The sequence below is a fragment of the Topomyia yanbarensis genome, chromosome 2, assembly GCF_030247195.1.
Source record: "Topomyia yanbarensis strain Yona2022 chromosome 2, ASM3024719v1, whole genome shotgun sequence".
Classification (NCBI taxonomy): domain Eukaryota; kingdom Metazoa; phylum Arthropoda; class Insecta; order Diptera; family Culicidae; genus Topomyia; species Topomyia yanbarensis.
The window spans coordinates 327,654,841-327,672,700 of record NC_080671.1 but is presented as its reverse complement, the minus strand read 5'-3'; the positions used below and the strand labels follow the sequence as shown (position 1 = coordinate 327,672,700).

The 17,860-nt window shown below is 36.1% G+C and overlaps 1 protein-coding gene across 1 annotated transcript in view; it reads left to right on the top strand.

Moving 5' to 3' along the window:
• LOC131683835 (GATA-binding factor A) overlaps positions 1–17,322 on the top strand; it is a 155,456-nt gene extending 138,134 nt beyond the window's left edge. Inside the window, exons 3-6 of the mRNA XM_058966175.1 lie at positions 7,740–7,844; positions 8,190–8,362; positions 8,530–8,794; positions 16,202–17,322. Of these exons, the coding sequence (XP_058822158.1) occupies positions 7,740–7,844; positions 8,190–8,362; positions 8,530–8,794; positions 16,202–16,878 (1,220 nt within the window). The 3' untranslated portion in view covers positions 16,879–17,322. The remainder of the gene's footprint in view (positions 1–7,739; positions 7,845–8,189; positions 8,363–8,529; positions 8,795–16,201) is intronic.
• Positions 17,323–17,860: the final 538 nt, after the last annotated feature.

The window sequence follows — 17,860 nt, the reverse complement described above, 5'->3', positions numbered from 1 at the left end:
TGATACACTTTTCACCGGTCTGGAGACTCTCTTACCTCAAGACTAGCTTTAGAAAAGGGCGTATACATGTTTCATATGTTTTTCGAAACATTGAAACTCGAAATCCGTTGGTTGTATTGAAATCGTACCTGAAAAGAAGATGTAAAAAAATGATGATTTTTTATGAAAAATACACACTGAAAAAGAATTACACATTTCCTTTTTTCACAATTTTTCAAATTACAAATCTCTCTACCGCTCAATTTTAAAAAATCAGGAAAGCTTAGCTTATTTTAGTGGACTCACGGTCGGAGTTTCTCGTGATTGATCAAAACCAGTTGAAATTGCATATTGAACCAATTGTATGGGATTGTACTTGGGATTAGTACATCATACTTAACGTGCAACCTAAAGATACTAAGATTATAGTATGATCAATAACGTAGATGGCCACGCCCACGTAGGACAATTTTGGGATGGGAAGGAATGTTAGTTCAACACTCGTGACTATTATGACCGAGGAATTCTCTGCATCATCCACAAGGGTCGCAGGAGAGAATTAGTGTTAGTAGGTAGAGAAATGAATCAGGATATATCTTGGTAGACATTATGATCTAGCTAAGTACTCGCGGGCATTGTCTTTTCATTTTAAATCAAAATTTTCAGGTGTGTGACGTCCAGTAGAAATATGAATGCCGTTCGAATACGAATTTTAATAATAATTCTTCCGCGGGACGTTACATAACAGGATTTAGCTACAGATTTTGCAAAATGTGCGCGCGAGACACAGACTCTAAGATACACAAGGCTCCCGGCCATTAGAAAATATAATTTTCCATTCATCTGTTTTTGCGACGAGAAAAAGAAATAATATACATACTCCAATCCACCGGCTATCTGAAGTGATTTATTACATACCTACAAAAGAGAACTATCGATTTTATTCGCGAAGAAAGTAAGAGCCTAAAATAAACATTAACTCTACCGAATCAAATACTTTGTATGACGGAAACACTAGCAGTTGTACACGCGTGTCATTTGTTCCCCTTCGCTGTCAGCATACGACCACAGGTCTTAGTCGATCTTCACTAACGCCGCTCCCACTCGAAATGCAACTGAGTCAGGTTCCAACCCGCCAAGAGTGTATGAATTGACAGCAGTTTTGGACAGCACCTGACTCTATCCCGGGTTCAAGCAAAAGTGGCATAAGGTGGCCTGTATCCCGGTTCAGAGGTGAATGGCGACATAGTTTGGCCTCATGTCGCTTAATAATACAGCTTTGCCAACCGATTAAAAAATCAGGGAAGTAGTAAAAAGAGAACAAATTATGGCTTTACAAAGATGGAGCAACAGTGGACAAAAAGTGGAAGAGAAACATTTCCTAGGGTAATGAACCGCTTTTTGGCAACATTTTTTAACATATTTATATTTATTATATTGCGACTATTCTAATTAGATAACCATATCATGGACACCAACGCGAGATTTGTAAAACGAGTGCATTCTGCTTTTTTCAGCTGATCAAAACAAACGCAAACATCACCTCCATGAAAGAACCTCATCAGTTGTTAGAAGAAGAGAGCTCAGTATTGCGCTTGCAGGATAAATTCATGCCAAGGCTAATAACTGATAATGACTAGTTTCACATCGTACATTGCATTGTCTCGAGCCAAATATTATGTCAAGATGAAAATAAAATCCCTGAGATCAGCCATCAGTTAAATAACTTGAAATATTTGATAATTGATACCTGAAATTGCATTACAATATATTTTCAAGTTTTTGTTTTAGTTTGATCGCATTAGTGATTTGTTTCTGTGTGCTGGAAGCAAAAAGTTTGATTTGATTATGGTAGTGTATCTGAAAGTATGAAATAATGTGCACAACCGTATTTCTAAATCACTTATTATAACACTAGGTCTATCCTAGCGTTTAACGAGTGCTTTTATAGTGAACTTAACATAAATGGATTGGCCAGCTAAAATAAAAGTATGTATCAGTACAATGTTTTAATATAGTTGTGGCGGAATAACGAGATATGATGCGGTAAATGCCTGCTCGTAATTGTTTATTTTGCTTAGCGCCATTGCGTCCTGTTTGGGTTCACTGTGGGTATGAAGCGAATTAGCAGATATTTCAAGAAGATGATTTTATTTTAATTAAAAGTTGGATTTAGAGGATAGTTCTAAATACATGTGTGCATAATAAATAAAGAATATAGCTTGAACTTATTTTTGTATTTTTAGCCAATTTGATAGTGTCATTATCCCATATGCTTGTCTCAAAATGAAGAGGTGTGAAAAAGGGTGACAATAGGTTCTACTGTCATAATAGGAACATTACCCTATATTTTCCAAATTTATTATTTTCGTGTAAATATGAGAATTTACATAATAAATTATAATTCGTCAAATATGTGTAAATATGTAAATTTACATCATAAATTATATATTCAATCAAACTTCTCATAGTAAGCAACTACCCAAATCCAATCGTTTTCGAGATATTTTGAAAACAAATTCGGTAAAATCGATTATTCAAAATTTAGCTTTGCATACGTGGGTTCCACATCAGATTTACAACCAAAATTTTAATTCCTTTCAAATGTTTTTCTTGTATTCTTTTTTAGCTAAAAATAATTTACACGTATTTTTTGTTTTGGCTGATTTCGATAATTTTCAAGTTTTTGAAATAAAAATATTTTTATAAATTTTTAAAATTTTATAAAATTGAACAATCAGTGATAACTCACAAACTTTTAGATTTGTGGAAATAAATAAATAATAAAAGTCATTTTTCTGCATGATCTCACTGGAAATTTGTTTGTAATATTTGGGTTTTTTTTGTAATTTATGTATCGGTAAATATTAGAAACAATTTTTTTTAAAGCTGCACCAAAAAAATTGTTTTTCTAACTTTTAAAATAATTTATAATTATATGGAGAAAATTGCGTGAAAATTTAAAAATGGAACTCGAAATATTTTACGAGATATTTCAGATATAAAATTGCCATGTTTTAAGTTTATAATTGTAATATCTCGCAAAGTATTTTGATATTCACTCCCAAATCTTAACATAATAATTTTAATTCTTAATATTTAAAGAAAATAATAAGTAAAAAAATGGTCCAGCTTTAAAAAAATTCAATTTGTTTCGAATAGTGGCAGATTTCATAAGTTATATAACAAAAAAACATTTTGTGATTTTCAACCCCTCCCTCCTCTTTCGTAGCATTTTGTCTCCAAAATTCTAACCTCCCCCTTGCTACTAACGTAGTATTTCTCAAACCCTCCCATCCAACGCGGCCGGTGGATGAAAAAAAAATTAATATGAAATTAGACAGCGTACTAAGTTAGTGAAAGTCGATTAGGCCATCCCGGAGAAAAAAGTTAGTATTTATTCAGGGGCTTTGTCCTTTTCTCAAAGCTTCCGGTTCCATCGAAGGTGACCAAATGTGCCAAAGGGACCATCCATAAATGCAAGTGCCAACCATAAATAGCATTTTTTAGCATTTCGTCACAAACCTCTAAATACCCCCCCCCCCTGGTAATTACGTAGCTTGACGGTAACTCTCGCCTCCCCCCCTTGTCCCCGTAAAAGATAAAACAAATAAAAAAACGAAGTTAGTTGGATGAAATGGGTAAGATTGTCGTGACATCAGATCAACCCCTATTCTCCTTTAAAAAAACTACGCAGCATGACATGACCCCGTCACACATCCTCACAAAACACAAAATTCTCCCCTCCCCCATATAATGCTACGTCATTTATGTATGGTCCCAAAGAGGGTTTAATTGGACGTCATTAGCCAGAATCACAAATCCACGCAATTTAGAAAATATTGTAATAATGTTTCCATGATTTAGTTTAGCAAGGTGAAACCTTGCATCATGTGCTCAAGTTTCTCTAAGTTTCGAAATTTTTCGATCGGTCTGAAAAAAGTTTCGAAATGTCATATAAAACTTATGAAACGATACATGTATTTCCTATAACGAACTTCAATCGGCTGTGGTGCAATGGGAGGATGATAACAGTTCATTATCTTTGTCTGGACAAAATCAGCCTAGAGCTCGTGGGGCAACCAGCGGGTTCAAGTATCTCACCCATAAATTGATCTAATGGGTTATGCTCCCATATCGCAAATCAGGAGTCCTCAATTAACGGTATTTCTTCGTGCCAAAGACTAAAATATGACAGTCACACCGGAGTGTCGTGGGTTTACACTTTCTGCGTATCTCTGATACAGTAGAAGTTCGTTTCTTCGCAAAGCATGAGATTCAAATGATGGTCATATCCCTAATACCTATTTCGGGGTTCGCTTTAGACCATTATAAGCTTGGTATATTCTAGTTGTTGTACAATAAGCGCTATGTACAGAGAGCTAAAACTCAAGGATACGTTATTGTTGCGAGTTCAGTGTGGTAAAGAGCTGTAGGCTTTATCAGTAGGGTTCATTAATTCTTCGGGAGAGAAGCATCCAGGTTGTTAATTGTTTTGTTTTGTAATTGAAGTGTGTTGTCAATTTCCATTTCCCTATCTTTTTCTTTCATCTCCCCTGAGACAATTTGGCAAGGTACAAATCTCCGAATAACATGGGGAAAGTGCCAATCTTGCCAATATATTCTGATTCCTGATGAAACGATACATGTGTTTCCTAAGCAAAAATTTAGGCCGTTTTGGGGAACGTGTTAATATGGTCCAATTTCGCTTAAATTTATTAAACCTATTTTTTTTTTATCCCAATTTAGCCCCTCTCTTTTTATTTCTCGTTTTAGAAGTTTTCTCCTGCCTTTTGGGACCGATCAGCTCCAGACTGCAACTATGTAACCGCCGTCGCACTTACCACTACGGAAACTGAAGCGAGAGCGACTCGAGGTCCGATGACTTTTGAAGGATTCCCCGCGGGTCCGAAGAATACCATCCGCCAATCCGACCTACTAGACTGAGGCGCTAATTTGTCTCGCTGATCTCCCGTTTGCCCGAAAGTTGCAAGTTTTGCTCTTCTCTCCCGGTCACCATCTACGCTTTCTCTCCCCTGTCCTTGATACAACTGCTTCTACAGCCCCCTCTGAATATCTTGACCAAGCATAAGTCTCCGCTAAAAAAGTTCAAATTTGTATTCTGTATTCCTAGTTTTAAGATAGTTGTAATTTTACCTCTTTGTTAAAACTATTGTCCCCCATCTTGTAAATAGAATTGTATCCCTAGTTTTAAAACACCGGTGAATTTTCTCATAAACATTTGTTCCCCCTTTTGTGTACCAAACTATATTGTTAGTTTTAAGATAACTGTAAATATTTCCTAAAAAACTATTACTATTGAATTCCTTGTTTTAAAATTTTTCATAAAAAAAAATCTTTTGCTCCCTCTCTTGTATATAGAATCTTATTTCTAGTCTTAAGATAGCTGTAAAATTTTTCTTTTAAAAAAAAAACAATATTTCGTCATTGTAACCTCCTAGTTTTAAAATATCCAAAATGTAAAAACAAAAGAATTTGGCACCGCCAAGCTAACGCATTTGTGCCTATCAAATAAACGAAATGAATAAAAAAAAAACCTATTTTTTGATACCTTGAATATTTTTTTCACCGGTAATTAACAAAATTACAACGTCACAAAAATAAGTGCCACCCTGCTATATACACACGTACACAATCATACACACACATACATTTTCCAATTTCGACGAACTGAATGTATATAATACTCAACCCTAGGGGCCATACATTAATTACGTAAGGGCATATGGGGGGAGGGGGAGTTTCAAAATATCTTACAAATTTTTATCTGAGGGGGAGGGAGGGTTTATCCTTTCTTACGTAATATCATAAAAAAGTTTAAAAAATTAAATGCATAAGGAAAATATTCTTTTTAATAAGAAAAGGGAACTATTTTCATTTGTACCATATAATCCTTGTATATCAAACAATATGAGTAATTTTTTGGCTCTTGGTTGTACATTGTTCTGTTCGGGAACTGGAGTCACAATATGCCTTACAAGTTAAGAAAGGTTGATACCCTTCGTGTTGTTAGACCGACTTTGTTCTTTTCAAACGTTCGATTCAAACCCGCAAGGTATCTGGAAAATGTTCTAACATGCGATTGTCAAAGAACTTGAATGTCGAATATTTCCAGAGTGTGAACTGTATTTTAATTCAAGAAAATTCTAAGATGATTAACTCGGAGCTATGCGTACGATAAGTGTCACAGCTGGAACTCAGAATAAAGTCATGCCAGAAGAGGTGATAAACTCTTTTAAATTCTACATCACAAGAAAATAGATTCAAAGGAAGTGGAATATAGCAAAGCAGATCATGTGGACCAAATTGGAGTTACTGAATATCTGACAACAGTTATTCTTTCTACTGGGCGAGATTGACATGCAATTAAAATTCTGCAGATGATTATAGTTAAATTTTGTCATGAGTTTTCTTGTAATAATTCTATACATATTGTTTTCGATATCTTATTATTTGATGAATTAACAATTCATTTTTTTAATTACGATAATTATGATAAGATCTTATGTAGGGGGAGGGGGAGTTCACCAAAATCTTACGAACTCTTATCTGGTGGGAGGGGGGGTTGAAAAGCTCTAAAAAAGCCTTACGTAATTAGGGTACAGCCCCCTACGGGCTTCCGTTAAGAAGTCGGTATTCAGAGTGATTGTATAGCCTTTCTTTATATGAGGAAGGCAAAAATCTCTAGAATCAAACGGAATATTTGCGATCTAAGTCAAAATACGAGAAATTTGGGTTCTGGAGCATTTTGCCATTTATCGCAACTTTCATCGTTTTATTATGAATATATCTGTATTATTCTTCAATAAATTTAAACGTGGAAAATCCTCAGGAACAATATGAAATTAGATTTGTTTTAAGTAACATTCAGAATCATTAGTTTTTTTATCTGTAGTCTCTTAACCACTTTCCGATTAGTCTTTCAACCACTTTCTGATTATTCAACAGGTGTGGGATGCATTTTTTTTACATAATAAGATTTACGGACAAGAGATATTATTTGATATTGAATTATTTCACGAGTTTCTTTGATGTAGTTTGATGCATAGCTCCAACCGAAAGTATATTTGTTAACTTTGAGCGCGTTTAGTTTCACCTTGTTACTCGGTTTAGGTTTAAAAAATTGCCATTGGAGCTACGAAATCTTGTGATTTTAATGAAAGGGAAATATGGTTTCATCATGACTTTCATTTTCGCCATCTGCCAACGTAGGAGTCTTGAACGTGCTTATTCTGTTTCTGAGACCCTTTCTGTCTCAATTTTGTTATTAAAAAGTATTATTCGTAAATACCAACAATTGAGAATAAAACTCCAGTTGGTATGTAGAAAAATACTTGAGTAATAATTTTATTCATCAAATGGAATTCAACGAACAGTTGAAGATACTGGTTTCAAGACTTTTGACTAAAGAAGAGTCCTCTGGTCACAATCCAGCTTGAAAATGAAAAAGCAGCCTCGATACAATTTAAAAACGCTGCATCGAAAAGACCTCCCATTTCGAGTGTCCAAAAACTTAATTCCGCTCAGTCAGTGTACAAAGTGCTTTCGCAGTAAACATTTAACATACTTTAGAAAAAAAAACACAACATTCTACTAACTTAATCCCCGAAACACGCAATGCACTTACCACACTCCATTTTGTTCCATTTCTCTCTCTCTTTCATTCCAACTGAACCGTTGGAACCACTTTTGCAAATCGGACGAAACAACCACCACGACGACCGTTGATCGGCCATCAGGCACAACCCATACACAGCTCCCGCCGCAGTTCTACGCGCAGAACGTGATGATGGGCTCCTGGCGCGCCTACGATCCGACCGGATTCCAGCGAACGTCGCCATATGGTAATTTGAAGAAGGTAATACCAGCGAATAAATTTACTAAAACATTTTCTCTTTCCCCTTCTTTTTTCGTAACTCCCAAATGCAACGGCGATTCTAAATTCCACCCACAAATACACACCCAAACATACGAAAACTGAAACACACTCTCCGGCCTGCCGATTCGTTGAAAATAAATGAAAATGTTGTACCCTGCCCGCGCGTCCTTCGTCCAATTAAATTGCTTCAATAAATTCGATTAATTAATGGCCTAACTTCGGACCGGGCGTGAAAATAAATTGATTCCGATTCCGCTATGTTGGGTGCGGGTGGACGCGTGCTCTCACGATCGACGCTGGGCTCGTACAGACAGTGCCATGGATTTCCAGTTCGGCGAGGGACGGGAGTGTGTGAATTGCGGGGCCATCTCAACACCGCTCTGGCGTCGCGACGGCACCGGTCACTATCTCTGCAATGCATGCGGGCTCTATCATAAGATGAACGGTATGAACCGTCCCTTGATAAAGCCAAGCAAGAGATTGGTGAGTGTGAGTATTCCAGTTTTGTATTAACATTCTTCCCTTCCTTCACGTTTCTTTCCTGCATAGTCAAGACACAAACCTCTATCTCTCTCACCTCACTCACTCACGTGTTTCAGTAATGAAAACTGTTATAATTCAAACGTTTTTTCGTTTTCCTTACTTTTCAGACTGCCACTCGTCGTTTGGGTCTTTGCTGTACGAATTGTGGTACGCGTACCACAACGCTATGGAGAAGGAACAACGACGGCGAACCGGTTTGTAATGCGTGTGGATTGTATTTCAAGCTGCATGGTGTGAACCGACCGTTAGCTATGCGTAAAGATGGCATTCAGACGCGCAAAAGAAAACCGAAGAAAAGTGGTACGGGGACGGGTGGAGCTACTGACGTGATGGCTTTAGTAGGGGGCGGCAAAAAGGAAGAAATGAATGATGGTAAGTTTTTTCGACATGACATTTCGATTTATAAGTGAACGGTTAACACGAGGTTGGTTGAAGTTATACAGAAAGTAGTGTTCTGCTCTGCATTGAACGCTTTTCGATATATTTAGAAAGTAGATCTTTTACCCCTATTTTGGATCAGATTTATTTTGCTCGACTGACCCTTCGTATAATAGAAATTGGAGAACCAATAAACTATATTACTTTAGACACAAATACAGTGAGATTCCGTTTTTGGCAACAATATTTTTTTTTCAGTTGCCAAAACTGGAACCGTGCCAAAAATGGAACCTTACTTTAAAAGGTTTTATTTTCAATTTGTGACATCATGAATGTTACAAGAACATTAATTATATAAGAATATGTGAAATGGAATGAAATAATAGAAAAAAATCTACAAATTTAACTTTATTCGCTATGCCCGCCCCCACAAAATATAGTAAATATGACTCCTATGTTTGGAAATAAAATCAAAAGTGATATCCATTATTACACCAAAATGATTATTGAGCATTTTTCAAAAGATTTACTATGAACAAAAATAATGTTGCCAAAAACGGAACACATTTGTTGCCACAAACGGAACTTTTTTGTTGCCAAAAATGGAGCATGCCAAAAACGGAACGTGCCAAAAACGGAATCTTACTGTATTCCGCTATTCGCTAAAGTTATAATTATACATATCAAATAGTTTTACTGGATTCTTTTGCTCCCCATAAAAAACCTCAAAGACCACAGTCCTGTTGGCTTCACTCTCCTTGACTATTAGCTGCGGAGAGTAATGCTCGTTCGGAAATATTCTAAACAGCGAGAGCGACTGGTGCTTTTGAGTGCATTATGATTAGCCTTGAAACCCAAAGATACTGAGACTTGTCCAAATTGACTCTGAACGAACGACTAGTCAAAGAGAGGGAATTCAGGATTTTTACTCGTTGTGCTCAGTTGAACGATATAATCATATGCACGATATGGTAGTTAGGAAACCAATAAAATTCAGTTTAGAACTATCCGGAAAAGGCACGACATCTTACAATAAGGTAATACTAATGTTTGTTTAGATCTGTGTAATTTTAGATAAGGTGCACATTTGATAGTATAGTAACCAATAAATAGCTGAATAGTTCTATGCTATATTTCTACCTAAGGCAGAAAAAAAGGGTGAACACCATCTTTCTCCCAAAGGCGACAATTTTTGGTGAAACCACTCTTTGTACGTGAAAGGCCGGCGCTAATCTATTCCGACAATAAATTAGTGTCAGTTTCTGATGAGATGAAGTCGAAACGCACCCATGACTTTAATAAGCTAGGATTTGTGCCTTTCACATACATAGAGTGGTTTCACCAAAAATTTTCGCCTTTGGGAAAAAGATTGGTGTCTACCCAATTTTTCCTCCTTTGTGAGGAATATAGCTTAGTGCTTTCGCGTTGGCCTGCTAAGCCAAGACAAGTTTCGATTTCGCTGTGTATCATTGGCTTAACAGAAATTCTAGTCTAACGGAACATCACGTTTGACGAGATGCTTGGTTGGAAACATAAATAGTGTTTCCGTTTTGGGGTTTATCGTCAAGCCGGCGCTTATCTATTCCGACAATCATTTAGTGTCGGTTTCTGATGAGACGAAGTCGAAATGCACCCATGACGTTATAAAGCTGAATAGTTAATTGTTCGTGTGTCAAAATGATATAATTGGCAGAGGAAAAAATGAAGATTCATAAACGGAACAAAATTGCAAAGTTTTGTTCAAATCGGCGAGGGTCATATTTTATAGTCGGCCGCTTTCTCAAGGAATTCCTCTGTAGAGTTAGGTAGGAAGAAATAGGAACAACGACAGGTTGTAACGGATTCCACTTGTCCGTATTGCTACATTCACTTTTTAATTTTTTTTCACTTGGAGCTGCAGTACCAGATCCTAAAGGGGTACTTATATTTTATCGCTTTCTATATACACGGGAATCGTAATTCCAATGCTATCCACTTTTAACCACGGATCGTGTTTTCGGTTGTTCTGCAAAATTATACTTTCTGGTTAGGCCAACGTGTTGAGGATATCAGTACTGAGTTTTGAAGATATTAATACTGAGTGACGAATGGGGTGACACTGAATTAAGACGACTTCCGTAAACCTACGCTTTATTTTTACCTTCAGGAAAGTTTCCTCTTATCAATACTCGGTCGTATAAAAATCAATGACCGCGTTGTTGGGTCTGAACAATTATTTTACGTCAACTTTACTCATAACGGCAATTATCTTATTTAGTGACTGTGTTGTCTAAAGAATTTTACCCTTTCTCTGTCCAACCTTAATCACACGACTCCCCACTGACTGCACTATTCCAAGTTGTTTTCCGATGTCCCGATGCCACTATAGGACGGCATGTGGCTAAAAATCTTAAATTGCATCAACTCCAATTTAATTAAATTTTATTCTAATTATTTCTATTACTCTAGCTAAGAAAACTCCTAAATATCTCAGAATAATATTCGACATTAGGTTATATTGATGTTTGAAGATAAAAATTATGAAAAAAAGATATACTACGTGTGTTTTCTTAACTATTCGTACCTTTGCTGAATTTTGCATGAAACATATGTTCATATATGTCAATTAATAGCTTATAATACCAGCTTTGTGATAAAATTATTTGAAATGCATATATATATATATATATATATATATATATATATATATATATATATATATATATATATATATATATATATATATATATATATATATATATATATATATATATATATATATATATATATATATATATATATATATATATATATATATATATATATATATATATATATATATATATATATATATATATATATATATATATATATATATATATATATATATATATATATATATATATATATATATATATATATATATATATATATATATATATATATATATATATATATATATATATATATATATATATTATCGATATGGAGTTTTAATTTGTTGCGTAGAATCCGAATTCGGTGTCAAAATGTCAGGATTTTGAGATATTTGAGGTTATGTACTCGAAAAACTACATAATGAATGAAAATTTGTATTATATCTCTCGTTACATTATTTAGTATCACTGTGATCAATTAATTTGAATATGCAAGATGTCAATACATGGTTCATTTAGATCAATTACGATTCTTTCGCAAATTTATAGTTATATGAAGTTACGGAATATATCCCTTTGAAGTCTTTTGATTCGTCGTTATTGGAACAGCAAATTATATTTTTTGGACTTCATATCCGTTCTCAGCGATTTTCAAAACTTCCACGTGAAAATGTTCAAGGAAAATTATACAGTAAAAGTGCTTAATGCAAATGAAGTCGAAGGGATATATTTTGTAAATTTGACTAGCCGGAAACTTCAAGTCCATTTGTCGTATAAACTATGAACAAATTGCCATAACAGCCGTCTACTTACTTATATTCAAATACATAGGGTTTTCTATCTGTCACATTCGCGACTTGCATTTTGTCTCTGTCACTCTCTGTTTGAGGAGTTAAAAAGCACATGTGATCTAGAAAAACTCTAGAAAGAGAACTGCGAGGACTCCATTTTGGGTCGATTGGATTCGCGTTTAGCTGTCAAAAAACGAATCCAATCAAACATTGCCTATCCTTATAACATTGGACGTGTTGCCATTCAATGCCGGGGCATACGTTGCCAAAAATGCTGTTTTTTTCTCCGCAGTTCTCTTACTATGACTTTTTCTAATGTGATCTTGTCCTTGTCGACTATTTTCAATTATGTGTTAAATACTGTACCGGAAAATTCGAAAATTCTATTTAGAAGTTCTAAACAGAGAGACTTACTAATTTAGTCGAGATTTTTAAACTCTTTATGAGTGTCGTATATTTTTAGCAATTCAAACAAGCTTTTTTACGAAAGAATAACAGACAAAATATTTTGGCCACCTGTTTGTATGAGACCTTCCCATAGTGCTACGAGAGATATAAGGATTCTCTAGGTGCTTACGCAAAATCAAAGGCATTGTTTATGTTATAAAGGCTCGCACAGAGTGAAGCCAAATCTACCTATCGAACAGTCAGATGGCTACCTATCGTGGAAAGTAAACAAACATTCCTCGGTCGGAGAACCTGCAAGAAAAGTATTAGTGTTGAGAAAAATAATATCATGCCGATATATTTCAATCGCCTTAACAATACACTGTATTCAGTTTATTATACTTTTGTGTAACAATGTAAAATAAATTCGGAATGGAATAGTATTATGAATAAAGTGCTATAAGCTACGAAACAGTAGGCTTTCAATTCACTCCACTGTGTAACTCGGTTGAAGTCACTCAAAGTTACAGCAAAAACTGTGGGTGCCAGGAATAAATAAGAGGGCATCATTTTAGGCAGTGTTGTGCATTCCTCTGTACGGGACTCTATAATAACACAGACTCTACGCAAAATCAATTCGTGACGTTGCTTTTCGGGTGACGCCATTATTTTAGAATTTTCGAAAAACTGACGGCGATAAACATACAGTATTCACAATACACTCTAAACTACTTCTACCCAATTTTGCAAGGGAAGAATTTTATTTATGCATCGATAGCATACTTTTCTATCTGCCTCTCGTTTCTTTTGCTGTAAATTTTATGCATTGGATATATTCAGTCTATCCACTCATTGAATGCATGCTAGGGTGGATGTACAGATAGTCGCATACTTAAGGAAAACTATTGATAAAAAAATCGATGTATAGACCTATGGGCAATGTTAATACATTAAACGAAAGCCCTACTTCATAGGAAAAATATAAAGATGGTTTAATGACCAATTTATGTATTCAAAACCGCTTGTACCACTATAGGAACAATTGTACCAATAGTGGTGCAATCGCTAATTTCGGTTCCTATTGTTGCAAATCCCATTGCTTTCTTATGGGACTTGCAACTATAGGTACACTATATCAACTATAGGTGCAAGGGAGCTCAAAATTCTAAGAAAATCATTTTTTTCAATAGTTATTTGAGCAAATTTCAAGGATAACAGTTTTATTGTCGCATAATTTTAGTGCGATGAATCGATAAAAAAATATTTGTTGATGGTTGGTACCTTAGTTAAGCGTATAACCCACTACTGCAACTATTGGTACACCTCAACTATAGGAGCACCCACCCTAGAAGTTTATGCTAGAAAATGCATAGAAAACACAGCAGAATAAAAGAGACGGGAATAGAAAATATGCTAACTATGCATATTTTTGTTCCTCAGCGTACAGCGTTTTTTCGTGATGCAATTTGATGTGGGACATCCTTTACTGCTACTATGAAGTCAATTAGCTAGTTTTTTCTCAATTTATCTTATTCGTCAAGGCTGTAATCACGTTTGATGTTTTTTTATTTTCACGGATTATGCTCTTGCTTGTTTGCTATATTTGATTTTCGTTGGTGCATAGTGATCGGAAAAACTGACAAGGTCAATTTAATTCATTGAATATCGTACGGAATGAAATTTGTTCATTTTTAAATTGCTGTAATAATTTTCCATTAGGCATTTTCTATTGAAATTCAGGGTAAAATTAGTTTAATGTATGTTGTTTATTATGTGTAAGTTACACTAGTAATCGTGCAACTATTTTGAAAATGGAGTATAAAGAACATCAGTGGCATAAATAAATATAAAATTGGGATCATTCTCACCGTGCCATTAGTGAAGTTGGGAATGGGCTAATATATGGTATGTTCTGTTTTGAAACGGTACAACTAATGTTTAACCGTCGATAGAAAGGAAAAAAGGCCAAAATGGATCTCTGTATAGTGTGAAGGATCACAAGCGGGTGGTTGCCACCCCTCCGGGTTTGACCCGGAGACTCCGGTTTTCGGGAGGGATCTCCGTGCCTCCGGGTTTTGCATCAATTTCTCCGGGGTGGTGGGAAGAAGCATAATTTCATTTTTTTGGAATTATTTTTCCTTTCCAAAATATTTAAGAAGTCTAAGTTAACTATTACTCTGGTTCAGATTCATTTTGCCCGACTAACCCTGGGCAAATATGGCTGATTTATTTCACAAAGTAATGAAATAGAAAAACAAATCAAATTTACTACAAATTAAGGAAAGTAATATTTCGCTAATTTTACCAAATCACTTCACTGTTAGTGGTGTTTATCACTCGCTGCACCAAGGTATGGCAGATTTGGTCTGATCCAACTGACTAGGTCAACATCAAACGAGTTCTTCCCGTGTAGTTGCTACTCCCACAGCGACCCTTAACTGTTGGCTAGGGAGGTGAGTTTTGCTTCCTTGTTGCGAACTCTTGTGATGAATAACCGACACCACATAGTGCTTCCCATGTGATGCCGCAGCCCTGTAACCCTTGCTCTCCTTTTCCTGTTAGTTATGGAGGAGAGCAATACTCCTTCGACTTATCCTCCGCAGCGAGAGTAGCTGGTGCTTTTGTATTCTTGGCACTTAGACGGGGAAGTGACATACTACACCATATTAAACTGACAAAATCGTTCTAAAACGTGAAAAATTTACAGCTTTACTGTAACGTAGTAATAAAGTACTCTAAAATGCCGAGCAATCACTTTGATTCCAATTTCCGTATAGTTCCACTCAAAAACCACCATCCCCCAGGTCAGTGAAAATCTCCGGGTCAAAGCCTCTCCAGAGGTGGCAACCCTAAGCGGGTAATCGAGGCTGCCAAAAAGAATCCCAATAGTTTAGCAAGAAACGTGGCAAAAAACCTGCATTTTAGCAACAGTATTGTGCAAGATTCAAAATAACTGTAGTAATGCAGGGGGAAATCAGAATCTACACTCAGCTGTTCACGAAACCGCAGTGTTTCGTCATTTGTGGAAAGATTGATGTGAAAATAGATTTCCGGCAGCTTCTTGGGTTCTTTATGTTCACCGTTCCTCAGGCTTTTTAACTTCCCGAGGAAGTTAAAAAGCAGAATATGTGAATGTTCACAAAAAAGACAAGATTTGGCAGGCAATTTGCTCGTATGGAAATCTGTGCACCTCGTTCGTGACAATTAGAATGGTCAATAGACAGGTGTAACTGAAGTGTATACTTTCACTGCTTTCCTGTTCGGATTTAGCCTGGTGTAACGGTGCGGAATTGCGAACAATTGAGAAATAAAAAAAAATTGCTGTGAATGTGCTCAGTGTAAAGTACCCGATGTCTTTGGGAAGAATGCGGGATGCGCTCAAAATCCGATTGAAGATATTTGCATAACTTTTGTTAGACTGAGGAACATTTCGAAAAGCTTCATGAGCTGATTCATACTAGTAGTCGCCAGAGGTACCGTTACAATTCGAATAAATTAACTCAAGTTTCGCATCCCTTTTGACCTGTACATTAAGAATATTATTTGAAAACGCTGAATAAAACTACATGTTTGTTTGTCTATTTCAGGAACTCATCTACACACTGATCGCAACGGCAACTCTAAGAACATATCGGTCAGCCCCAAAACCTCCAATCTAACATCCCCACCGCTACGATCTCTGCATATTTCGCCTCACCATCACCATCAATCGTACAACCTATCTTCATCGCTGGCATCGTCTCACCATCCGACGTCTCTGAACCTGGGTGGCAAATATGATCTCTCCGCGCTCTCTTGCAGTGGACCACTGGCCGCAGGAAATCTCACTGGTACGGTATCTTCGTCCCAACAGCAGTCACATAACGCATCCCACATCTACACGACTCCCACATCAAACCCAACACACCATTCGTCGGTAAACAACTACATCCACAATACTAGTAGCAGTCTAGGAGCGTCCCCCTTCGGCCAGATAAAATCCGAATCCAATCCGCTGGCTGCGACAACGCCAACCTCCGTCGGTTCGAATGGCTACGGAGACTACATGAACAACTGCCTGCAGAGTGGATACTTCGGTGGAACATTTGGCTCCCTGCATACCCATCACAGTCCCCATTCGGCGGCTGTAGGCGGAGTAGTGAATGGGGCCCTGTCACACGGTCACCATCATCATCACCACCATCACAGCACGGCTGCCGATCTCGCTGGTTACCACCACCAGCACAACGTTATACAAGCGGCCAAACTAATGGCTTCATCCTAGATCATCGCACAGAGACGCTTCCGATAATACGAGAATTGATCTTTTACAGTGTACTTACTCGTTTTAAGTTCCTCGCTTTTTAATTGCTTCACTATATTTTATCGATAGCATGTAGATATTTAATCAGACAGTTTAAAAACGAATAATGACAATCTGTATAACGATTTATTGAAAAAGCATAGAAGTGACACTCGAAATGATAAATCACGCGTTTCGTATTAGCTGTTTGTTATTGAAATGGAACCCATTTCAATTTCGTACTATTAGCAGAGTAAGCTCGATAGCCACAATCGCTTGTAAGCATCTTCTAACTACAGTATTCTTAAGCTAGACAAAATCACAATCATGTAAATATTGTCACATCAATTGGCACTCGAGCATTTTCTTCCTCTCTACTGAATAAATGGTTAATATTTATTTTAAGGTCCTATAGCATACCATTTCCCTCGAGTTTTAGAGAAGTAAAAATATCCTATCTAATTTTTAAATCATTGATAGAGTTAAACGAAATACTGTATGATATAAAATGTTTTATTAGTGAATAAACGAAACCAATTTATGAGCTGAAATAATATTGAGATTTAGGATGAAAGAAATTTAATTCATTTTTTGGATTATATGAATTTTGTGGTTTCAAATCGCAATGATGACCCGCGCTAAGTTGTGTCAGTACACGGAAAAAATTCGTTCATAAATTTATGAATAAAAAATCAAAATTTTGTGAATGCAAATCGTGACCTAATTCCTGAAATTATGCATAATACACCTCATATTCATGAAACAACGCGTGATTTCAAAAAACTAGTTCGCGCAAAAATGTAGTTGTTCCCTGGACATGTTTAATTTTTGTTATGATTCTTATTCATACTTTGGGGATACACTGGTTCGTATTATAGGTAAAACGATGTTCAAGATTTCAGGAGCCTAGTCGCGATTTTCGTAATTTCTCGTCACTTTACTGTGATGTTTTATTCATGAGTTT